At 48.5% G+C, this 25,787-nt stretch overlaps 1 protein-coding gene across 2 annotated transcripts in view; it reads right to left on the minus strand.

The window, feature by feature from the left end:
- LOC133361681 (guanylate-binding protein 1-like) overlaps positions 1-25,787 on the minus strand; it is an 85,868-nt gene that overhangs the window by 16,406 nt on the left and 43,675 nt on the right. For both annotated transcript variants that reach the window (XM_061580668.1, XM_061580666.1), the window contains exons 10-14: positions 14,816-15,065; positions 10,626-10,791; positions 9,618-9,898; positions 3,452-3,658; positions 1,722-1,824 (exon numbers count right to left, since the gene is read on the minus strand). In XM_061580668.1, coding sequence (XP_061436652.1) covers positions 1,722-1,824; positions 3,452-3,658; positions 9,618-9,898; positions 10,626-10,791; positions 14,816-15,065 — 1,007 coding nt within the window. The remainder of the gene's footprint in view (positions 1-1,721; positions 1,825-3,451; positions 3,659-9,617; positions 9,899-10,625; positions 10,792-14,815; positions 15,066-25,787) is intronic.

Here is a 25,787-nt window from a genome sequence, read left to right on the forward strand (position 1 = left end):
CAAGGTGCTCTGCAAACCCTCGGGCAACCGGTAGAGATTTGTTCATGAAGCCATCCAGATATATAAACACAGACAAAACTTTAATCGAGAAGAAGGATTCAGATTGAGCAATCATTGGAAGGATGTGATAAACCGCGTCAAGTTTTAACTGCTATGATTTTCACTCACCCACCCATGTGTCTTGTTGTCCGATTACTAATTCAAGTCCATTTACTTGCTAATTTCTCCATCCCCACCCGTCCATGCACGTCACAAACCCTGCCCCTCTCTCCTGTGAACTCCTACAGCCAAACTCCTTCCCCCCCTTCCTCCCCCTTCGTGCCGATGTTGCGCCATAATAAGGCAATGTAAGCAGCTGACCTGCCACCCCACGCTCACGAGCCGACAGGGGGCAGCCGAGACAGAGCGAGGTGTGTAGGGGTTGACCGAAGGTCAAACCCCCGCCCCCCTGTGACCGGAGGTTGACACCCCAGACCCCCCAGGGGGTGGGGGCTGAGGGGGATGTGGGCCCCCCACCACTTCTTAAGACCACTTAAGATTTAAGACCCCCTAAGACCTTATCGAAGTTTCTGGAGAGGGGGGGTAATGAGGGGAGTGGTGACCCTGACCTGGGGATAAAAGGTCGGCCCTCTGGACAGGCCGGGCAATGTTCGCCAACTCAAGCTTGAAGACATCTGAAGACCTGAAGACTGGACCAGCACCCGGGAACCCTCAACCGAGGCTCTTGTTAGAGCCGGTTGTAGCGGACCCGAGGTAGCGAGGGCCCCCTGAGACCCTCCAGAGGCTCTCGCTCGAGCCGAGGTGTAGCGGACCAGAGGTGAGCCTGACCCTCCTGGACCCTCCCCGAGGATCTGGGTAGAGCCGGGGTTGCAGTGGACCTGGGGCGAGTCCCGTACCCTGGGTGGGTCGGTCAATGCAGTCTTCCCTTAGGGTCGTGGCAAGGAACCAGCGTGTAGCGTAGCCCAGAGTGCGTCAGGATACGCTAGAAGGGAGGCTGTCTCTCCCTTAGGCTATCAGGTGGAAGGGGCCGTACCCCTTCGTGTAACAGAAGTATTTAGCAGAGTTGTTAAGAGTTGTTGTAATAAACGCGTTGCCTCTAGCGTATGTCTCCGTGTGGTTAGTTCTAAGACACAACACCTATATAAAGCCACAACAGCAGATACTTTTTCTCACCTAAAGATGGAAGCTTGTGTTGCAACCGAAACATCGTGTTTTCTTTTATTATTTTTTCTACCTATGTGACTTTACCGAAAGAACCAGAGAGTATGGATTCCTGCAGTCACGAAAGCTTCAAATCAAGTACAAATATAGTTTAAAAAAGTCGAATGTCTGCATCTACTAATAAATGTTTTCAGTCACTTTACCACAATTATTTCACCTCTTAGTAACACGCTTGTCTACATACTCTGCAAAAGATGATATCAATAACTCTGGAATACATTCAGCAAAGGGCAAATTTAATGGGTAATAGATATTCCACTTACTTTGATTATTATGCCTTAGTGTTTGATGGGTTCCTTATGATTTTAAACATGACAAAATAAATCTGGCCACAATAATCGTGCATTAACAATATTTTTTCGAAACAAATTATGCAATAATTACGGACCGAATATTATGCAATATATCATATCGCCATAACGTGGAAATCCTAGTTACTCAGAAAAATATAATCAAACAAATTCGTGTCACCAACAAGTTAGAAAAGAAACGCATCCTACTCAGTTCTTCTTGTTGAACTTGGGTCAGGGTCTTGTCCACCATCAGGATACTTTGTCCACGATCCTTATTTTTTTCCATGAAATCTTTGTAGGCGTTGTCTTTCTAGAAGGACAGAACAGCAAAAACCACTCTGTGCCATGCAAAAGGATACATATGCATCGACATTGAGAAAAACGAGCGTAAAAGGGTAGCGGTGAATGACACTCGCAGTCATTCATGATAATTCTAGTAAGTTTGGTCTTTGTGCCACTTCTGACAGTGCAAGACTATCAGCAACGTGCTGTTTCATAGACATCTATAGTCTGCAATAGGCAGGAGAGGTTTTGAACTCCCCCTGGCTCCACCAAATGGGTTGTGGCCAGGAGAGGTCAATGGACTCCTGTCCTTCCGGTACTCCCGTAACCTGCTTGCTCTAACATTGTCTCTTTAGTCCCCTTGGTAATGAGCATTGGGTCTCTGTGTGTCTATGTTGTTTGTCTCTCTCTGCTTGTGTGTCTGTCTGTGTGTCTCCGTGTCTGTGTTTTGTCTCTCTCTCAAATTTAGTTCTACCTGATGACGGTTGCTTGTGTTGCAATCGAAACGTCGTACTCTATTATTTAATTAAATTTCTTTCTACATGACTTTACTGAAAAAAAACTAAGAGTAATTCCTGCAGTCACGAAAGCTTCAAATCAAGTTTGAAACACCTCTACAGGAGGATGTAAGTTGTTTTCTCTCTCTCTGTCTCTGTTTGTTAAAATTCACACTTAACTTCAAATTTAGCAATCTTTGGAGATCGTAATCAACCAGGCTATGCGCTAACTGTGTGTTAGCCGACTCTCTGTGTTGTATTGCATTACATTTCCAAACATTTCTAAGTTTGTTTTCTCAAACGGCCTATTTCTCTCTCTAAAATTTACCAGGCTCTCATAGGTCCATTCGCTCTTTCTCTCCCCTGACCGCTTCGGAGTGGATTTCCACACATCTCTCTGTGTGTCTCTGTCAAATTTCACACTTCACTTCCAATTTTAGCAATCTTTGGTAGAACGTAATCAAACAGGCTATGCGTTAACTGTGTGTTAGCCGACTCTCTGTGTTGCATTACATTTTCAAAAGATTTGCTAAATTTAGTTTTCTCAAACTATTTCTCTCTCTAAAATTTACCAGGCTCTCATAGAGCCATTCGATCTTCTTTCCCTCGGTCGCTTCCCGGTGGATTCATTGACATGCTAATTTCTCTGCTCCAGCAGCTGCCCAAGAAGACCCACCTCTCTCTCTGCCCACCCTCCTCTCTCTCTATTTAAGGCCTCGAGGCATTGGGTCTCTGTGTGTCTATGTTGTGTGTCTCTCTGTGTGTCTGTGTTGTCTCTCTCTGCTTGTGTGTCTGTCTGTGTGTCTACGTGTCTGTGTTTTGTCTCTCAAATTTAGTTCTACCTGATGACGGTTGCTTGTGTTGCAATCGAAACGTCATACTCTATTATTTAAGTGATTTTCTTTCTTTGTGACTTTACCGAACCAAATAGTAAAGTGGTTTATATTTATAGATGCTTAAAATGGAAGAATTATGGCAGAGAGCGAGAGGCAGTTCTATATATAGGTTGTGTGTAGAGGTGAGTAGTATATGCGGGGCTGTGAAGTAACAATTAGATGATGTCCCAGGACAGGAATACATGGAAAAAAGCAGGAAGAACAACCTCTACAGAATGGAGGAAACGTCAGAAAGAAGATGCACATGAAGGGTGTACGTCACCTCTTCTCCGAGTCCCTGTGTAGCATGATACTCTTCGTCCAGTTTCCGCATTGCTGCCTTGTATCTCTGATAGCCCCCAGGCTGCATGAATTCCTTGTCCATCTCATTCACGTGTTGAAATAGTTTACGAAGTCGCCGTTCGGACAACTTGTATGATTGCTCCGTGTTCTTTTTCTCCATTTTCTCAAATGTTTCCAGCGTGAAACGCTGTACAATAGAGGCTTTGTGAGTAAAAAAACAAAAGTCCACCAAACACAAAAGAGGAAGAGGTTCATGCAAACATGTGGCCACTCAGCTAATCCAAGTGGACAAGGCAGACGTAGACAGAACTTAAAAAAAATAGAAAAAATGGCATCATCTCGGCCAAGTGAATCTTAAGCTCTCCAACTATTTTCCGCAGACAAAAATGAAAAATGCTCTAAGATGAAAGCCAGGAAAGAGTGTGGCCTGGACGTTAAAACTCTGACAACAATGGAAAGATGAGCTGCAAAATTGCCCACTTCCTTTAATTCACGTGTCATCGAGGATCACAAGAAGATGCCTTAAATATTGAGGAGGTTCAATATTTTTTGCAATAACAAAGCAGGTGAGAACCCATCTATGCCAACAAGCTACGACCTAAAATTACCCCTCAGCTACACTACAAACCTGAGTGATACATCTTAAAGAGAATTAGACCCATTGTAAAACAAACCATAAACTTCAAACATATAGGTTTTTCCCGAAATAACCACGTGCGACCAATTACTAGCCCTCACTATTTAGATAAAAAGTGGCTTCTAGCAGAGTAATAGAACCAGAAATGACAAAACAGGGCTTGTATTTCCAAAGCTTTTTTTTTTTTATAGATGGGCAGTCTTGGCAACAAAAGATGCTTCTAAGAAAAATATGCTTCGGAATTACCCTCGGGGACAAGATACATCCGAATCAGAGTATGTATTTATACTGCAGCAATCCAATAAGCTATGAAGCTCTTTTTCACAGATGTCCAGTAGGGGCACGGGGTAAGAACGTTACCACATCAAACTATAAAACATGATAGAGTGCAAAGTACAATAAAGTTGAACAAATGACCTAAAAAGTTACAATTAAAACTAAACCATCCCCAACCTGGCAGACAAAGCCCACTGAGGTATTCACTTATTGTTCAAAAGCGACCTGGTCACAAATTCTAGCTCAACAAAGTAGCTTATCATTTGGACATTTATGGCAGTAAAATCATCTAAATTGTCTAAACGCACGTTTCTAAATGTGGAGGGAAAACCCGGAGGACTCAGAAAAAAATCCACGCAACCACGGGGAGAACATGCGACGTCCAAATATACAGGCGTCAGAGTTGGGTTCGAACCCCCGAACTCCTGCATACCAGACGAGAAAGACAACATCTTCTAGCCACCATGATGCCCCTTAAATAAATAAATATAGTATATAGGTTAAAATTGCATAATCAATTCCAAAGCTTCGGAAAGGCAGTAAAACAACAGCAAAAACTGTCACAGACTACACCAAGAGAACACACAGTCCCTTAATACAAATTGTACATTAAAATCTAACTCTCAATACGTTGTTACGAATTCAATTTATAAATCACATTTGCAAATGTGGCTTTATCCAGCACTAATCTGCTTCAGAATATGCTTTGAAGGAAGATGTATGATGTTAAGTGAGGAAACAAGGCTGTTCCAAAACGTTGGTGCTGCAATGAGTAAGGCTGAGTCACCTCTTACAAGTCTTGTTCTTGGGATAGATGGAGAAAAACGGGCTACCATAAACGTGCTGTCCTGGCACTGATGTTTAATATGTCTACAAATAACTTACCATACACAAACTCTAGGCGGTTCATATATACTGATGCCATCTGCCTTTCCTACAAAGACCATGCTTTTAAGATGAACCAACACAATACAATTTGCACATTGATGTGATTAGACACTCACCTACAAATATCAATTTAACAAAAGACTTAAAATCAAGAGAACAAGACTTCCAAGTCTTCTGGTGACGTCATGGCCGAGTGAGCGGTGCGATGAGAGACCCCTGTAACACCATCTACTTATCTATTTTTTGTTTTACGTTTAGTTCAATTTAAATTTTCCACCACTTATTGCTTAAACACCGAATAACTGCGAGATCAACAGAGATATTATAAGTTACCCGTGTTTTTATCACTTCACCCATGAATCACTCTGGGCTCCCTAAAGTAACGCTGTGACTGGCTCCCAACACAGCCTGCCACCTGATCAATGGCAGACAGAGCCCCAGGAAAAAAAGGCGAAAGCTACTTCGCCACTCACCTCCGCACGTAAAGTCAGAGCCGAAGAACTTACGGAGGAGGCCCTTTTGCTTCTCCAGGAATGCACACCGAAATCGACCAAATTTGGGCATAGAACCCCTACGAGTTCTGAACGACAGACTAGGGGATGATCAGCGAGAGGGTTGGGAAACAGGAAGCAGCCACGATGACTCTCCAGTCAACTGTGGAGGAGCTGGAAAATCTGAATTCAAAAGACGAGGAGGGACTCGGGGAGCGAGAAGAAGCATACAACAAGCTTGAAGCCAAGAGCAGGGAGAACCAGCTGCAAGGCGTATGGCCTCCCTGAAGGAGTAGAGGGGACCACTGCAGACGGCTCTCTCCTTCATCCAAATAATCTCCCTCTTGCCCTCCTAAACCCAGAGGTTCTCGGATCCCCAGCCTGTCTTATCGTGTCCGAATGTGCAAGTGTACAGAATTGGCAGGAAATAAGACTGAGCGGCCATGGAGAGTAACAACCCGAGACCTTGCCTGCTATTCATTCTGTTCCAGGGCAAGCTAGGAGCTGCGGAGTTGCTGAAACAGGCAAGACTGGCCAAGGGAAAGGGTGCCCTAATTCAAGTAAGCCGAGTCTTTGTCGCCCCGAATCTGACACCGTCTGACTAAAAAAATATATAATTGTTGCTCCCCCTGCACACTGACTTGGCGAATAGAGGGAGTGCAACCCCAGTTTCTGTACCCTGCCTAGCTGAGAATACACATTCAAGGGAGGCGATGGGATGTTGCGACTCTGTGCTTAGGCCCGAACCTCTCCCATGCTTGTGCCCATCCGTTTCTCTTTTGCATCCTTGCACCTACCTATTTGGATCACACCCCTTCCTCTCTTCAACTGGCACATTTACTGTAGGCCCCACCCCTTCCTTAGGTCCCTCCTGCCTTCATCTTTAGGCCGTGCTCTTTCTGTCATTCTGCCACCCCTTCTTCTTTAGGACCCGTTACTTCCTTGTAACACAGGGTAAGGCTTGTTTGGGTGGTGGTGGGGTTGTGGCTTCATAACCAAAATCGCTTGCAGAATTATGATAAAATACAATGTAATAATAATACCATGTATATAGCGCTTTCATCAAGGATCTCAAAGTGCTGCACAGGACACAGCAGCAGCAACAACATCCGCCATTCACCACTAAGTGGCGGTGACATCACCATGACGCTTGTGCTAGGCCATGTGCACCTTGAGGCCACGTGAAGTGTCGAAAGCCCGCTGGCAGGAGGTCAAGGAGCAGACCCAGGTGCCACGGGTCGACTGACTGAGAAAAATGAGATGACTGGCTAATGCACCACCTGTTCCCCCTACTGTGCCAACTTGCTGTGCTTTAGCCACCCGGCGCTCCGCTCGTTGTTGTGAGCGTCGCTCCTCCGCCCTCCGTTATTGTTGGAGGGCGACTGCCTCCAACTGCCCAGTAGCGTCCTTAACGAGCCTCCTCCACAGAGGCCGATCTTGACACCGCTGGTGCCAGTCATCGGCAAGTCCACTCAGCTCCACATCCTCCTGTACCACATCACTCCATCTCTTCTTTAGCCCATGCCGCGCCCGTTTAGCCCCCTCGATCCAGCCGAACAAAAGCTGTTTAGGCATGCGGTGGCTGGGCATGCGGACTACATGACCCAGCCAACACAGCCTTGCCTGCCAGAGGAGCTCACCGATGAGACTTTGCCCAGATCTTTCAAGGATTTGTGAGCTCCTCACACAATCCACCCTCGTTAAACCCAGGATGAATCGTAGGCAGGCCAGCCTAAATGTTTCCAACCGGCGAAGATGCTCCATTAGGGGGGTCCACGTTTCGCAAGCGTAGAGAAGATAGGGCATGACCGTGGCTGAGAAGACCTGAAGCTTTGTGTGGAGCGACAGACCAGGTAACTTCCACACAGCGTTTTGCAACCGATGAAAAGATAATGCCGCTCGACTGATTCAGAGTGAGACCTCTGCTGTTAAACCGGAGCTGGTCATGAGCACACTGCCAAGGTATGGGAAACTCTCCACTCTCTCCACAACTGCCCCATCACCGATTGGGAGTTGTGGGGGTGGAGTGTCCGATGGTACAAAATACCCAGGCAGGTGCTTAGTTTTGGTGGGGCTGATGGTAAGGCCCCACCTCTTAGTGGCACACTCCAGTTTCAGCAGCAGCGTCTCAAACTTCTCCTCTGAGTGAGCAGAAATTACCAGATCGGCATACATAACGTGGTTGAGCAATAGGGCGCCATCCCTTGACCGCACCTGGGCATCGATCAGCCTCCCATTATATCTGTACCAAATGGAAATTTCCTCGGTAAAGCTATTGAAGGCTTCACTAACTACGTGTTCAAAATATATGGTAAATAATGTGGGAGCCAGATGACATCCCAGTTGCACTCCAAGGTGTACAGGGAATGGCTCTGACTCCTGGCCACGTAGTTTTACCCGGGCCCGCTCACCATCATGAAGGTCCTTAATGAGCGTGAGCAGAGGGTCAGGGACTCCGAACGCACGAGGAACCCAGAGCCCAGGCCTACTGATGGTATCATAAGCCTTGACCAGGTCAATAAAGCAGAAATATAAGTCTTGTTAGAATTCCCTACACCTCGGCTGTAGGAGAAAACATGGCATCCGTGCAGGACCACCCTTTCCTGAAACTGAATTGGGGCTCCGCAAGCCTCTCCTCAGCGTGACTAGCAAGGCGATGTTGAATAATCCTTGCCAGGATCTTTCCTGGCACACTGAGGAGTGAGATGCCCCTGTAGTTGTTACAGTCTGTGCGGTCCCCCTTCTTAAAGAGGGGGGCCACTAGGGCATCCTTCCAATCCTGCAGAACCCGTCCAGTGGCCCAGACTGTTGTTATGATGTCATGTATGGAAATCTGTGCACAAACACCACTCTCCCTCAGTATTTCGCTTGGGAGATCATCTCTGCCCGGTGCCTTTCCTGGTCTCAGACTCTGGATCGCCTTCAGTCCTTCCTCAACTGATGGCACCTCAGCCAGCCACTCACAGGGGGTGACTTCTTCTTCCAATATTTGAGGCAGCAGCAGACACACAGACACATACACATTTTATATTATAAATACATTTTAAGAATCAATTTACTAAATTAACTAAACGTTCAATAAGTAGAAGCATAAAATTGGTTTAAAGATGCATTTTTTAAATGTCCACAGACTCAGAGATCCTGATATCTCGTGGAAGAGCGATGCATATCCTCGAGGCTACATGGGGAAAATCTTGGTCACCCATAGACCAAAGCCTCGACCTGGGAACACAGACAGAAGATCTGCATCCCTAGATTTTAGAGACCTTGAGGGGACATATGGGTGTAGCATGTCAATGATTAGGCTGGGGAAAGATGGTTCACTGCTTTGTAAGTTAACATTAGGATTTTAAACGTTATTCTATGTGAATTGGAAGCCAGTGCAGGGAGGCCAACACGGGCATAATATGAAGGTGTTCTGGTGAATTGTTAAACTGATACATGGTTAAAAAGATAAGGAGAAAAAATGTGTTCCAGGTGAACCCTTTCTAAATCTGTGGTATTCTGCCATCGTTTAACATCACCATGAACATCCAATGCAGGTGGCATTCGATCTCCTGGCATAGTAGTTGAAACCATTGGTGCATATGTTAAATCCTCCGGTGTCTGTCCACCCATTATTATAAATGGGTACACCACAGTCAATTGTGAGGTTATATATGGGTGTGGTAAATGTGGGTACTCCCACCTCATCCAAGACATCTGTCCCAGGCATGGAAGATTAGGCCAAAACTACCCTCTAGAGTGTAGCTCTCCAGATATATCCTCATATTGGAGGCCCCCTCTATCAGCCGTGGTGTAAAAAAGCCATTTTATGGCTGCACCTTTACGTTTTCACCATCCTCCAAACTCACCAAGAGCTCCGTCTCAAACTCGTGAATGCAGTCGAGCACAGAGCAACGGTAGAAGAGAGCCATCGCTTTCTTTGTGCACTCCTCTTGATGTCGTTGCAGTTGTTTGTACTCCACAGGAAGCTTGTTCGCCAACGTCTCCATCTCTCTCTGGTATACCCCCTTGGCGTCCTCCATTGCCTGCATGTTGGCAAGCAGCACCACCTGTTTCCGTGCACCCTCGATGCAGGCCATGTCGCCCGAACGATGAGCCTGCACATAAAGCTCTGCAACCTGCAGGAAGACTGAAAAAAACAGGACGTGAACAAGCAATAGGGTCTTCATCATCGTCGTTATGATTTCAATAATATCTGACTGTTTTAAAGTATAAATGAATTAGCTTTGTCAATCTGTTTATCTGTCAGTAACAGGGATGTATGATGACTGTCTTATAGACTTTCCAATATGAACACAAATTTAGTATAACTCGAGTATAAATATTTGCATAAAGTGTTGTTCATCAGGACCCTCTTGAAAATCGACCCCATTGATCAAACTATAGCTCACATGTTTGGGAATGAAACCCAGGCTGAAATGGATAAATCCCTTTGGCCAAAGCAATGACATTATACGCCCTTGAATACGTCTCCCACGTGATGTCATGAAGTGTGATATCATCTCTGATGTGTTTTCTCTGACGTGTTTATGGGTTGTACTGTGTGTTTTTCAACATTGATGTCCATAGTTTTTGTTCCACGTGCTGGGAGGTTATTCAGGAAGTGAGAAATTTGAAACTGAATGATTCAGTTCCCAAAGAAGCTCCCACCACCATGGAGTGAAGCGTCAGACATTCAGGCTGAACAACGTGGGGTACAACCTGAAAATAAATGGGAGTGCTATAAAAGTAAAACCGTGGTAACTGATGAAGTAGATCAAAATTTCAACAATTTTTTTTACAAAATGCATTTCACTCTTATCGATGTAACAGAAACGACAGCAGTGCAAGCTTATTTTTTTTATGTTTGCGCTCACGTTGGCCAGTGAGGATGACCCCATCGATGTTCTTGTACTTTATGATCTGGTAGATGTGAGAGGTGAACTCCTCCGCCACTTTCAGAAACGTCTTGCTGAGTTTATTCTCCAGCTGGTCCATGTCGTCCGGGTGTGCGGGCATGGGGAATATGAAGCACTTCCGCTTCTGCAAGAAGACAACAACGACGACAACTTAACAACGACAATGCACTGACTATCCTCAATACCATTGGCTATCGTCAATCCACTGGTGAATGAAGGGCTCACCAAGCCTCCGCACCTGCACATGCTCTAATTTCATTTTTCCATTGCTTTGGTGAAGGTACTTTTAGATCTGCTCCCATTCCTTGGCTGCCACTCCATTATTATATTTGAACTTAACGGTCATAATTTCATGCAGCACAAAGGATCTGCTCCCACGGAAGGTTCATAAGTTGTTTTTCACAAAGGACTATTGGATGAGGTGAGACGAGGGGTTGCACCATCACTGTATTGTGGTTCCCACCGCCCTGCGGGGCAGGTTGACTCGGGTGGTGCATGAGGATAAGTTGTTGCACTTCGGGGTGCGCAAGACATTGACTTTGCAGCATGATCTTTATTGGCTGGGAATGTCGAGTGATGTGTACCATCTAGTAAAAGGTTGCACGGATTGTGCACGCCGAAAACTGCTGCTGAGAAAGTTCCAGCCTCCGTTGCAGTCCATTTACATGTCTCAGATTAATTTCACTCGAATTTCTCATCGAAGCTGCTGCGTGAGGTGTGCAACACGCTAGGCACTAAGAAACTTAGAATGTCACCAAACTATCCCCAAACTGACGGTATGGTGGAACTCCTGCACAGAACTTTGACATCTATGCTTTATCAGGTGGTCAGCGTGGCGCAAACCGATTGGGATTTGCACGTTCCAAGGGTCTTGGCGGCGTACAGGATGGCTCCACACGCTTTCATTGGATTTTCCCCATTTTTCCTCATATACGGGAGGAAGAATGAACCCTCATGGAGGTCCAATTGGGCATGTCGGGGGGCAAGGGAAAAACGGCCTTGCCCATGCCCCTGCAAGTTACGCTGAGTCGTATGTTGGCAGCACATGGCGCGGCTCCGGGTAAATACCGCCAGAGCGCAGGTGGCCAATGAAAAGAACGCAGGGCGGCGTGAGCATGTGCTTCAATGGACCATAGGGGACAGGGCATGGTTGCACTGCCCGCGGGTGCCCCTGGGAACGTCCCCTAAAGTGCATCGGCCATGACAAGGTCCCGTGGAAGTGGTGGAGATTAAAAGGCCAGAGTGTGTGCGTATACAAGTGGGCCGTCGTCATTGGTTTGTCCATCCATCACGGAAGCAATATGTTTCTCCCGAACTGACAGCTCATCTCCAAGCATTATACGGCCGGTGTCTGATGTGTCCGACGAGCCGGGGGAATCCGCCACAGAGAGCATGCGTCAGAAGGATTGTGTTGTGCCGCACACAGTTTCCGAGCCCCTGAAGGACGCAGAGTCACGGGATCCTGCTGGGTGCGATGGACCGCCAGCTACAGCTCAGTCCACGTCTTCAAAGGAATCAGGGGAGCAGCCGACCCCTTTAAGGCTTTTATTCAAGTCCCCATCGCCCGGAGGGAAGACAAAGTTCGCCCCCAAGGATGGACTGGTGTCGAGGACCCGGTCAAATTGTGCTATCTTCTGTTAATAGTAATCTCCCTGTGTGTGGGGGGTGCGTTGGGGTCGGGTTGCGGGCGACGCACGTTGGGTTTAATTTTTTTCTCTCTCTCTCCCTTACCGTTATTATGGATGTTAGGATTTTATTAAAATTTTGGTTCTTATTTTCGATTGCGGATTTTTTCTGCCCTAAAATTTGTTGTTATTGTTACCGGGATTTTATGGGTTCTCGTTTGTGAAATTGTTCTACCTAAATTGTAAAATTGTTGTTGGTATTAGCAGGGACGGCTATCTTTTAAACATAGGGGGAGGGAGGTGATGTAGTGACAGGGTGCCATCTGCTGATCAATGGGGCTAATTACGGGTATGGTTGTGTTATAGAACAGCACACATAAGCAACCACAAGGGGGGTGTAACTGCGCCAAGGGTCAATGAGGGGATTGATCTGGAAGCTCCTGGAACCAGCGAGAGAGTTCCTTAAGTGGGGTGTGGCCAGGGGAGGGGCTTGGCCACGCTAAAGGGATATAAGTGAGAGGCAAACGGGGGTTCGGGGCTGTCGTGGGGGTTCGGATCCTGGCTGTCGTCGCTGTCATCACTGCCATCTCTTCATCATCGTCGTCGCTGCATCGCCAGCTGGCTGTACAGTCTTCATCGTTGTTGTTGCTATATAGTCAGTCAGCTATATAGTGTACGACGCCGATGTGGCTGTATGGGTGGATCAGCTAGAAGTAACTCAGTGCTTATGTTATTCCGTGACCCTGTCTTTAAAGTATTGAGAAATAAATAAGAAACCCCCTACAAGTTGTGTCTCAGAAGTCATCTCATTACACGTGTAGTGATTCAAGCACAACCCGAAATACTCATCCGACATTATGGACACAGTGTGCACGACAATCAGGAAGTTAAACAAGCTATCTCTAATTTACTTAAAGGGCTTGAAAGGAGATTGGTTAGAGGCAGGAAATTGAAGGGATTGGAGGTAGAAATACAAAATGGACGGTTGGAAACCATTAGGGAAAGTAGGTGATTGGTTGATGGCAAAGCAGAAGGTCAAGGACTCTTTTGGAAAGGGACTTGAGGGATATATACAGGTGAAGTGAGAGAGTTAGAGACACTTTGAGGAAAGGAAATTATTGAAGAAATAAAAAACTATTATTGAAGACTACTGTGTTGGGTGTTACTAGACATGTATGCTGGCGTCATGATTCGCATTTGGCAAATTATCCACAAATGATTGAATTGTAAAAATACACAGAGTAACATCACTCCCTAGTGGCAGAATAATGCTAATTTTCAAGGACCACCTTATGTGCACCTTGTAACACAGGATACAAGCTATTGTTGGCATCCTCCCTGGTGATAACTGCTACAGATATTTGAGATCAGATGCAATGTAAGTGATTTGGAATTACTCTTTGGTTCTTTCGGTAAAGTCACGTAGAAATAAAATGAATAAAATAATCGAGTATGACGTTGAGATTGCAACACAAGCAACCGTCATCAGGAAGAACTAAATGTGAGAGAGAGACAAAACACAGACACGGAGACACACAGAGAGACACACAAGCAGAGAGAGACAACACAGACACACAGAGAGAGACACACACAACATAGACACAGAGACCAAATGCCTCTGTGTTGAGGCCTTAAATAGAGAGGGGGGGGGGCAGAGAGAGAAGTGGGTCTGCTGGAGCAGCTGCTGGAGCAGAGAAATTAGCATGTCAATGAATCCACCCTGAAGCGACTGAGGGAAAGAAGATCGAATGGCTCTATGATAGCCTGGTACATTTTAGAGAGAAATAGTTTGAGAAAACAAAATTTAGCAAATCTTTTGGAAATGTAATGTAATGCAACACAGAGAGTCGGCTAACACACAGTTAACGTATAGCCTGGTTGATTACGATCTCCAAAAATTGCTAAAATTAGAATTTAAGTGTGAAATTTGACAAACACACAGAGAGATGTGTGGAAATCCACCCCGAAGCAGCCAGGGGAGAGAAAGAGCGAATGGACCTATGAGAGCCCGAGAGAAATAGGTTGTTTGAGAAAAACAAACATAACATTTCTCTCTCTACATTTTACCAGGCTATTATCGGGCCATTCGATCTTCTTCCCCTCGGTCGCTTCGGGTGGATTCATTGACATGCTAATTTATCTGCTCCAGCAACTGCCCCCGCAGACCCACTTCTCTTTCAGCCTAATCCCCCCCTCTCTCTCTATTTAAGGCCTTGACATATAGGCATTGGGTCTCTGTGTATCTATGTTGTGTGTCTCTGTGTCCGTGTTGTCTCTCTCTGTTTGTGTGTCTGTCCGTGTCTCCGTGTCTTTGTTATGTCTCTCTCAAATTTAGTTCTACCTGATGACGGTTGGTTGTTGCAATCGAAACGTCGTACTCTATTATTTTATTTCTCTGTGACTTTACCGAAAGAACCAAAGAGTAATTCCTGCAGTCACGAAAGCTTCAAATCAAGTTTGATTAGAATTGCGGAGTCAAGCACAATATACGTGCACATCCACATCCTCATACACATGACTCACTTTAAAATATGCGCACATGAGGTCGCGTTCCCTGTTGAATTCTTCATTTTTCGGGGAATTGCTCCTGCGGACCTGGAAGCACTTCTCCATGTACTCGTCGGGAGTCCATGACTTCCCGTCCCATTCCAGCTTCAGCGCGCAGTCCCGCACACACACAACCAGGGACGGCAAGTGGCTTTCCATGACACTTGGTTTTTCGTCTTCAGGAGAAATCTGGGATCGCACGTGCTCTGACATGTTCTTCACGTAGCTGGAGGGGTAGCAGAGTTAAGGGCTCTGCGTTCAATGCCTCCCTCAAAGATATAGAGAGACTGATCTCACAATACTCTCCTCCACACACATCTCTTACCTCTCCCTCTGTCCTCACTTTCCACTATGCACTATCCTACCTCTCGCCTCTCATATTACTCTACCCTCCACGCACTCTCCTACCTCTCCCCTCGGATCTCACTCTACTCTCCTCTACACGCTCCCCTACCTCTCCCAGCTCGCCTAACTCTACTCCCCTCCACGCCTCCACACACTCTGCTCAAGCAACAAAGACTTTCTGTCGATTGCCTGAAGTTAGTATTCCTGGAGAACAAGTTTTCTCATTCTCCTCTACTGCCCCCAGTCTGAAGCTCCCCATCTATCAACTCCCTGCCTCTGCTCAAGTCCAGCCTCACCACATTTATTTTTTTCCTCTGCCTATGTCCGACTCTCTCTCACCACATCAAGTTTATTCATTCACGCTGCTGCCATAACATTGTCTTAACTGCCCTCTCGCCTATAGCATGCCCATGCCAATCAATCAATCTATATTTATATACTGCCTTTTCCATCACAATCACTTGAAAAATGTTGCACGAAACAGATATGACATTGTTCGTGTACAAAACTACTTAAACATATTCAACATCACCTAAATATTCATAATAAAGGTTTTTGGGTTTGATCGCGTTATTTAAAAATGTGTCAACCCTCCACCACCTGACACGGCCAAACAGTTGAAAATGTGGCACGTTTACAAAGGACAAATAATTCACTACTTTAGCCCACTTGTGTGTTGAAGAGTGAATCAACATATAGAGCAACAGCAGGGTGACGTCATCATTTAATTAATTCAGGTGCAGTGATTTGAGGCGAAGAGGGGGAGGGTATTGTAATTATATGATAGATTGGTAAACATTCAATTGTTTATCATTAGTATTTGTTTCCCTTATAAGGAATTGTAATTGTATTATATATTTTATTTTATTTAATAATACGTTGTCTGGCCACATGGTATAGATGCACTTAATGATTTTCTAAATCATCTCAATGAACAAAACCCGGCCATCCAGTTCACCATTGAAATGGAGGTGAATAACAGACTCCCGTTCCTAGATATTTTGCTGGGACATGGTCTAAATGGCAAAATAACACACAGCGTTTACCGAAAGCAAACGCACACTGATGTGTATCTGAATGTAGATTCACCCAGCTCAAGACACTCATACATCGGGCTAACACAGTGTCAGATGGTGAAAGTCTAGTGTGAGAGATTAACCATGTTAAAGAAGCACTAAGACAGAATGGCTACAATAACGATCAAATTAACAGAGCACTGAATGCCAAATCACGAACGCAAAGCAACACTGCTGAAAGCGATAAGATTGTTCAAACAATTAAAATACCATATATATCAGGAGAAACTGACAAATCAGCCCGTGTTTTGCAAAAGCAAAACATTAACGTATGATTTGGTACAGTAAACAAAATAAAAAAAACTGGTATCTGGCACTAAAGAGGAATTGTCTAAATTATCAACAGAAGGTGTATATCGGATTAATTGTGTATGTGTAGGGGTGTTACGGAGGGGCTGTTATACAATGGGATCACACGGGAAAGAAACACAGTGGGCGTGGCTATGTCGGTGCACGGGAAGGTGCTCCCAGCGACATCCGCATCGGGCAGCCTGGGGGGCTGACTCGGAGCTGGGATCCCCCGGGGCCCCACCCCTCAGCGGGGATTTGGGTATAAAAGGGGATGAGCCAGAGGGCTCGAGAAGAGATGTTGAAGCTAACCAGTGAAGACAGAAGATCGTCTAGATAGAGCCCTGGACTCCCCTGGATCGCCGCCCTTATCAGGGCCGAACAGGATCGAGCCAGCGGCGTGGTCCCGAGAGCCAGAGCCGGTGCTCTTGTAAGAGCTGGTCTGGGACTCCGGGTACCGTGAGCCCGACTTACCAGTGTCGGGCTAGCTAGCCTCCCCTAGCCCGTTAGTGGAGGACCAAGAGGTAGGCTAGGCGTAGCTAGAGGGTGTATTCCCAGTTAGACGGGTGAGGGGGCCGATACCCCCTCCAGTGTTGTATGTCCAGTGTTGTGCTGTACCCGACATGGAATAAATACGTGTGCCTCCAACCCCGGCGTCCAAGTCTCCTGGAACATTATTACATCTGGTGTTAGACATGATCTGCTACGAACATGGACACGCGACGGACGGCTCGTGCCAGGGAACCGGGGGCGGAGGACACCGCTGCCGAAGTTGAGCCCGAGATGGCTGAAGGCGACGCCGAGCAGCCGGGGCCGGGTCCATCCACACCGCAGCGTCTGGATGGAGGGGAGCCGTCAGCAGATGGACTGCGGCAGGCTCACGCGAGACTGGCGGAGCTACTTTACGCTGCTGCCGCCACGCTTGACCAAATTACGCGGCTGGGGGCTGGTGGACCGCCACGGAGCGACGACAGCCGACGGGCAGCACGGGTTCCCGCCACTTTCACGGAGCCGGATTTTGAATTTCCCGCCATCGCCACAGCGACTGCTGAGGGCGTGGCCGGGCTGAGCCTCGCGTCCGACGTCGGGCGTACAGTGGCTGCTACGTCATCAGGAGCGGCCAGCGCGTCACCAGTGGTGCGACCGGCGATGCCACTCGTCGTTCACGCCGAAGCCGAGCCGAGTGACGGGAGAAACGGGGGGCGACCTTCGACTGCGGCCGCTGTGTTGCACCAACGTTTACCTCCCCTCAAGGAGTTCGTGGGCGAAGATGGTGACTGGGGCGGCTTTCAGCGGCGCTTCCTCGCACACCAGGAGATGGCGCAGTGGACAGATGCCGAGGCTCTCTGCGCGCTGCCGGCGATGCTCGACAGCGATGCCCTCGCCACTCTCACCTCGGCGCCGAAAGCCAAGCGCGCCACGCTGCAGATGGCGCTTCAGCTGCTGGCTTCAGTCTACGGACCACCTGCTGACTGCAGACAGCTATTCTACGATCGTCAGCGGGGTGCCAAGGAGTCGCCCCTGGCGTATCGCACAGCTCTCCTGGCACTGGCAAGAACGGCTTTCCCGCGAATGGATGACTAAGGAGTGGATGCCATGGTGATGGAGAAGATCCTCTTGCTGGCTGACGAATTGGACATTGTCGTCGTGGCGCAGGACGACGCTGAGATGTCTTCCCTCCGGGCCGCACGACACCTCCACGCCAACTTACTCTCGCAGCGACGAAAGGCCAGCAAGGCGGCGACCGGCCGTGCCGTGGCTGCAGCCACCCTCCCGGTGGAGGAAATTTGCGCCGTCGACCGTCAGCTGGAGTGGAGAGCGGGAGTACGGGCGGCTCGGGACGGACGGAGCCGCCTCGACCAGCCAAAGTCATCGGGAGCTCTCCCGCGCTGCTACAATTGCGGCCTCCGGGGTCATGTGGCCTCGGGATGCCGGTCTCCTCGGCAGCGCGGGGCGATGCCTCGACAGGACGCCGCGTCTCTTCCCAAGCTCCAACAACATAACCCGGCGAGTCGCGGCACCCCACATGGTTGGCCTACGCACACACCCATCACACACTCACGCACCGCAACGAACAGGGGTCTGAAATTGCACACCATCGCGCCAACACGTACCACTGTGGGAACTAATATCCAACCCAGCCAGTGGTCCGTGTTGGCCCATCGCGTTGTGGCCGCGTCGTCGGGGTCGTCAGTCATTGTGGGGCACATTGATGGGGTTGAGGTGCGCATCCTGGTCGATACGGGAGCATCGGCGACCATTATTTCGGAATTAATTTACAACATTCTTCCTGTTCAGAGCCGTCCTTTGCTGCCCGTTGATGTTCCGTTCTATGCTGCTAACGGGGGCTCACTTGGCATCATTGGACAAATTCAAGCGCAAATTTGTATCGGGGATATCAAATTTTCTGGCCCAATTTTTGTCTCCTCCTCGCTGGCGGTTCCGTGCCTGCTGGGGACGGACTTCCTGGCCAAAATGCCGATCCGTATCTTAGTCGACCAGAGCTGTATTGAGCTCCCGTCGGGCCGATGTATGTCATTTCTGCCATCTCCCTCTGCGGGTCGGACGGCGTTCGCGACGGTACCGGCGCTCGTCGATAGAACGGTACGCGTACTGCCGGGGGCCCAGATGCTGGTGCCTCTTAAACTACGTCGGCCTTTCGCTAAGGGGATTGGGGACCAGGGGGTTCTGCTGGGACCGTCTCGGGTCGGGGTTAGCGGAACTCACTTAATTCCGGCTCAGACCATCGTTAAAGGGGACGGGGACCCTTTCATCGCGGTCCTCAATGTGGGGTCGCGGACGGTGGTGGTTCCACAGGGGACCGTGCTTGCGCATGCAACGCCGGTGCCCTGTGAGGAGCCCGTCGTAAATCACGTAAGCGCTGCCCCTCTGCCACGACCACATACGGACAGTGATGAGGGGTGGCTCGAGGCGCTTTGTGCGGGATCGACGGACCTGTCAGACTTACAACGTCAAAAGCTTAAAACACTGCTGCGTGAATTTTCCGACGTTTTCAGTCGGAACAAATACGATCTGGGCTGTACTCATCTGCTGCGTCACCATATTGATACGGGTGACAGCGCGCCAATACGCCAGAATCCTTTTCAGTTAAGTCCCGCCGAAAAGGACCATGTCAAATCGGCCGTTGATGACATGTTAGCCGCCGACATCATTTCTCCTTCTACCAGCCCTTGGGGAGCGCCGATTGTCTTAGTAAAAAAACATGACGGCTCGTTGCGGTTTTGCGTCGATTTTCGTCGCCTCAACAAAATTTCTGTTGCCGACGCATACCCACTCCCACGGATGGACGAATCGCTTGACGCCTTGGCGGGGGCGCGATTCTTCTCCACATTGGATTTGCTTTCGGGATTCTGGCAGCTTCCTCTGGACAATGATTCGAAACCCAAAACTACATTCCGTACACCGCACGGCCTGTTCCAAATCAACCGGTTGCCGATGGGACTCCACTCAGCACCGGCAACTTTCCAGCGATTGATGGAATTGGTCTTGGCTGGGTTACAATGGGACTCGTGCTTGATTTATTTGGATGACGTTATCGTCTTTAGCAAAACATTCGACGAACATCTCCAGAGGTTGCGGGCGGTTTTCCTCAAAATGCGGGCTGCTAATTTGAAATTTACACCCCAGAAGTGTCATTTGTTACGCGAATCTGTGCGTTATTTGGGACATATCGTCGGACGCTCAGGTATTGCTATCGATCCCGCCAAAACGCAGTGTGTCAGCTCCTGGCCGACTCCCACCTCTGTGGGAGAGGTCAGGAGTTTCGTTGGATTCGCGTCGTATTACCGACGGTTTGTCGTGGATTTTGCAACGATTGCAAAGCCCTTACATGCTTTGACATCGAAGGGGGTCCGGTTTCACTGGGGACAGGAGGAGGAGGCTGCTTCCGATCCCTCCGGGACGCTCTGGTAAAGGCTCCTCCTTTGGTTTACCCTAATTTTTCCAAACCCTTTTTGCTCGACACGGACGCGAGCAACATGGGAATTGGGGGCGTGCTTTCGCAGGTGGTTGACGGCGTGGAACGGGTAGTAGCGTACGGTAGTCGGGTGTTGTCTCCAGCGGAGCAAAGATATTGCGTCACCCATCGGGAACTGTTGGCAATTGTTAACTTTATCCAACAGTATCGCCCATATCTGTACGGTCGGCATTTCACCATCCGCACAGATCATGCGGCACTACAGTATGCCCTGCGAGTTCAACAACCATCGGGACAATTGTCTCGATGGTTGGAGATTCTCCAGGACTTCGATTTCGAAACTACGTACCGTAAGGGTGTTCGCCACACCAATGCGGACGCTCTGTCACGGCTGCCAACCACCTCCAAATGCACATGCCTCCTGGGGTCGGGGCGTTGCAGGCCTCCGAGTGACATGTCCGTTCTGGTCCTGGCGGCCGCCGCTGACGCAACGTCGATGACGCGTTCGATTGCACAACAGGAAAAAGATTCCTTGCTGGGGTTGCCTGTTGCTGAATGGGGGCGCCTCCAGATGGAGGACACCTCCCTCCTCGCGTTGCGTCGTCGCGTAGGAAGTGCTGGGCGGGAGAGGGGTGATGTCGACTCATGGGAGATGGTCCAGGGTCTGTTAATGCATTGGGACGGGAGATCCCATCGACACCGGCTGGTGGTCCCTTCTGTTTTGCGGGGTAAGGTGGTGTGGGCCGCGCATGAGCGTCTCCTCCACCTGGGGACTCAAAAGACCCTCGCCATGCTCCAGCTGGATTTTTTTTTGGCCGGGCATGACAAGGGATGTCGGGGATCTGTTGGGGTCATGTCCTCGGTGTGCGCAACGTAAACCACCAGCACGGGAGTCTAACCCGCCTTTGCAATCCATCAGAGTTTCCAGGGTCAACGAGCTTGTCGCGCTTGATATTCTGGGCCCATTCCCCGCTACCCCCAGGGGCAACAGATACCTGTTGACCGGGGTGGAATATTTTTTGCGCTGGCCTATGGCCCCTTGCCAACCAGTCGGCAGCAGCCATCACGGAGGCCTTTGTCCAGGGATACGTCCTGGACAAAAGTGCTCCGGAGCGGCTGCTCACCGACCAGGGCAAAATTTTTTCTGGTAAACTTCTCCAAGAGGTCTGTGAGCTCCTGGGAACGAAAACAATTCTTACCTCACCATATCATCCGCAAACTGACGGGATGGCGGAGCGTCTGCATCGAACCATCACGTCAATGCTGTCCCAACAGGTCTCGGACTCACAGACCGATTGGGACCTTCAAATTCAAGGGGTGTTGGCAGCATATAGAATGGCTCCCCATGCGGCAACGGGATTTTCGCCCTTCTTCCTGATGTACGGCCGCGAACCTGACCCACCTGTTCAGACCCAGCTGCAGATCTCCACGCCACGGGGTAAATCTAAATTGGCCGGCAATGTGAAATTCAATATTGCTAAATTAACAGAGGCACGGGAGGCTGCTATGCAAAATTCCGACCTCCGCCAGAAGGCTAACGAGAGGCTCAGGCTGGGTCGGGCGCACGTGCTGCAGTGGAAACCAGGTGACAGGGCATGGTTACACTGTCCCCAAGTACCACTTGCAACCTCCTCTAAACTGGTGCGGCCGTGGCGGGGTCCTGTGGAGGTGGTTCAGGTTTTGCGGCCTCAGTGTGTACGTATCAAATGGGGGAAGCGGCGGTGGTTTGTGCACCCCTCCAGACTGAAACCGTTCGTTGCGGTCCGAGTTCCCACTTCACACACGCGTGGCCAAACATGTGGGGGGTCCGCCGACTCCCAGGGTCCGTCTCCGTTGCTCTCACCTAACGTGCTGCCGGCTGTCCCGCCCCCAGGTGCACCGGGAGTGACGGGCTCACGCCCGTCAACCCCTCCTGGGGATGCCGAGGGTCACGCGGCAACAGAAAGTGACTCACTCGGACACGGACGGTTGCCACCCAACAGTCCGCCATCCGGGGTTGCCCCGTGTGACGGGCCTGCTGCAAGAACGCGCGCGAAAATGCGCAGACTTTTGTGATGCCCGGAGGATTGTATATATGTTGTGTTCACTGTGTGTTGTGTGTGGTGTGTTTTCCTGCTAATTGTATATATGGTGCTCTTATGGAATTCGTATTTATTCGAGGGGGGTGCGTCGGGTTATTTTCTCTTCTTGCTGTTGTTGTTCTTGTTGTTGTTCTTGTTGTTGTTCTTGTTGTCGTTATTGTTGAAAAATTGTGAGGCACACGCGGGTTCAAGGGGTAAATACACTTTTATTGTCGGTTTGTTGCAGCCGGGACGGCTGCGAGCTGTACAGGGGGGGGTGATGTAGGGGTGTTACGGAGGGGCTGTTATACAATGGGATCACACGGGAAAGAAACACAGTGGGCGTGGCTATGTCGGTGCACGGGAAGGTGCTCCCAGCGACGTCCGCATCGGGCAGCCTGGGGGGCTGACTCGGAGCTGGGATCCCCCGGGGCCCCACCCCTCAGCGGGGGTTTGGGTATAAAAGGGGATGAGCCAGAGGGCTCGAGAAGAGATGTTGAAGCTAACCAGTGAAGACAGATCGTCTAGATAGAGCCCTGGACTCCCCTGGATCGCCGCCCTTATCAGGGCCGAACAGGATCGAGCCAGCGGCGTGGTCCCGAGAGCCAGAGCCGATGCTCTTGTAAGAGCTGGTCTGGGACTCCGGGTACCGTGAGCCCGACTTACCAGTGTCGGGCTAGCTAGCCTCCCCTAGCCCGTTAGTGGAGGACCAAGAGGTAGGCTAGGCGTAGCTAGAGGGTGTTTTCCCAGTTAGACGGGTGAGGGGGCCGATACCCCCTCCAGTGTTGTATGTCCAGTGTTGTGCTGTACCCAACACGGAATAAATATGTGTGCCTCCAACCCCGGCGTCCAAGTCTCCTGGAACATTATTACATATGTAGCAGATCCTATATTGGACAGACGGGACTTAACATCAGCGTAAGACTAAAAGAACACCAAAGAAATATTAAATTATCTCAAACACAACTATCGGCAGTGGCAGAGCATGCTTGTCAACAAGGACACTCAATTGATTTTTATAACGTTGAAGTGTTGTGTAAAACTAATTATTACTGGCCAAGACTAATTAGAGAATCCATTGAAATTGAGAGAAATACAAATAACTTTAATCGCTCTGACAGCTACAGGCTTAGTACGGCCTGCAAGCGTATTATTAAATTAAATATATAACACAATTAGAATTTCTTATAAGGGAAAAACATACCAATTAATAACAATTGAATGATTACCAATCTATTATATAATTACAATACCCTCCCCCTCTCTGCCTCAAATCATTGCACCTGAATGAATTAAATGTTGACGTCACCCTGCTGCTGCTCTATTTAAGACCGGGAGCAAGAGGAGAGCCTCACCATTCTGGCAAATTGCCTGATGAAGCTGGATCTAATAACGGGCGAAACGGCGTACTCAAATTTTAAATGATGTTGATTCTTTCTTCAACATACCGGTGGGCTAAAGAAGAAAATAATTTCGTCATTTTGTAAACGTGACACATTTTCTACTGTTTGGCCGTGTCGGGTGGAGGGTTACGACACATTTATAAATAACGTGATCTAACCCAAAACATTCATTATGAATAATATTGGTCGCGAAAGCCTGCGTGTTAAAATCACCTATATAATTATAAAAAACCTTGATAGGTTCAAAAACAGTAATAGCAACATTGTAAAGCACAGTATGATAAGATGCGACTAAATGCATTACAGACAAAGGAAGTGTGTAAAAAATTAACCCGTAAAAACAAAGTTTTTCACTATAAATCCTTTATATGCGTGTTCAATGGGCCACAACCCAGCCCACATTGGGCTTTGAAACGGGCGGCTAGAGTCCTCTCGTCCTCTGGCTTGAGATGGCTGCCACTTATGGGTCATATGATTGCCTAGCACCATTAAGCAATTGGTAATTAAATATAATTTTTTGTTTTCCTAAAAAGTGTAAATTGTCACGCACAACGAGTCTGTGTGCAAAATGTCAGCTCGATTGGATCACGGGAAGTGGGTTAAAAAACGACCGAAAGATTTGCACGGTCGTAAGCGCGCAAGCAAGTGAACTTAATATAAAGGATTTAAAAAATTAACCCGTAAAAACAAAGTTTTTCACTATAAATCCTTTATATGTGTGGCGGCTAGAGTCCTCTGGCTTGAGATGGCTGCCACCTATGGGTCAGATGATTGCCTGCCACCATTAAGCAATTGGTAATTAAATATAAAAACATTTTAAAGTGTAAAATTTTGGAAAAAAAATTTCACGAAAATAAATTGTCACGCACAACGAGTCTGTATGCAAAATGCCAGCTCGATTGGATCATGGGAAGTGGGTTAAAAAACGACCGAAAGATTTGCACGGTCGTAAGCGCGCAAGCAAGCAAGTGAACTTAATATAAAGGATTTAAAAATACTTAAAATAAACAGTAACATCCGGCTACCATGAGAGATTCGTACATGAGGCCATCCACATATACAAATGTAATAAACCCCGTTGAGACAACGTCGGGAATTCAGAATTCTTTATTAAGTTTCGTCCACAGCTCTCACTACATCCGTTCCTCTACTCCTGTTGCTCCTTTACGCTGTTGTTGTATCTGCGTGGGTATCTGCGGGTATCTGCGTGGGTATCTGCGGGTGTATCTGCGTGGGTATCTGCGGGTATCTGCGTGGGTATCTGCGGGTATCTGCGTGGGTATCTGCCGGTATCTGCGTGGGTATCTGCGGGTAACTGCCTCTGACGGTCTGTGTGTCTGTGGATATCTGTGCCTATTTCGGTCTGTGTGTGTCTGTGAGTATCTGTGCATGTCTTTCAGTCTCTCTGTGTGTCTGTGAGTATCCGTGCACCTCTGTCGGTCTCTGTGCATGTCTGTGGTCTCGGTGCATGTCTGTCGGTCTCTGTGGGTCTCTGCGCGTCTGACAGTGTGTGTGTTGTCAAATATGTAACTAATAAGCTTGTGCCGGAGGCCCCGGGGGGACAGGCATCTATGACGTCTCCTGGCCAAACCCCAATTGGCAGAGCCAGGAGAATGAATCTTTAACCTCGGGGCTCCTCCAGAAACAACGATAAACCACTTCGTGTGGCCACCTGAAATGTTCGAACGCTCACTGCGGAGGAGGAGCTGCCACTCCTCTGTCGGGAGCTGGACCGGTACTGCCTGGATCTCTGTGGCATTTAGGAGGTCCGGTGGACCGGTTCTGGCTCCTGCCACCATGAGGGGTGGACAGTCCTCTACTCGGGGCAGGAAACTGCCA

Source organism: Lethenteron reissneri, unplaced genomic scaffold (assembly GCF_015708825.2).
Source record: "Lethenteron reissneri isolate LAM-NWPU_2019-01 unplaced genomic scaffold, ASM1570882v1 scaffold_120, whole genome shotgun sequence".
Taxonomy (NCBI): Eukaryota; Metazoa; Chordata; class Hyperoartia; order Petromyzontiformes; family Petromyzontidae; genus Lethenteron; species Lethenteron reissneri.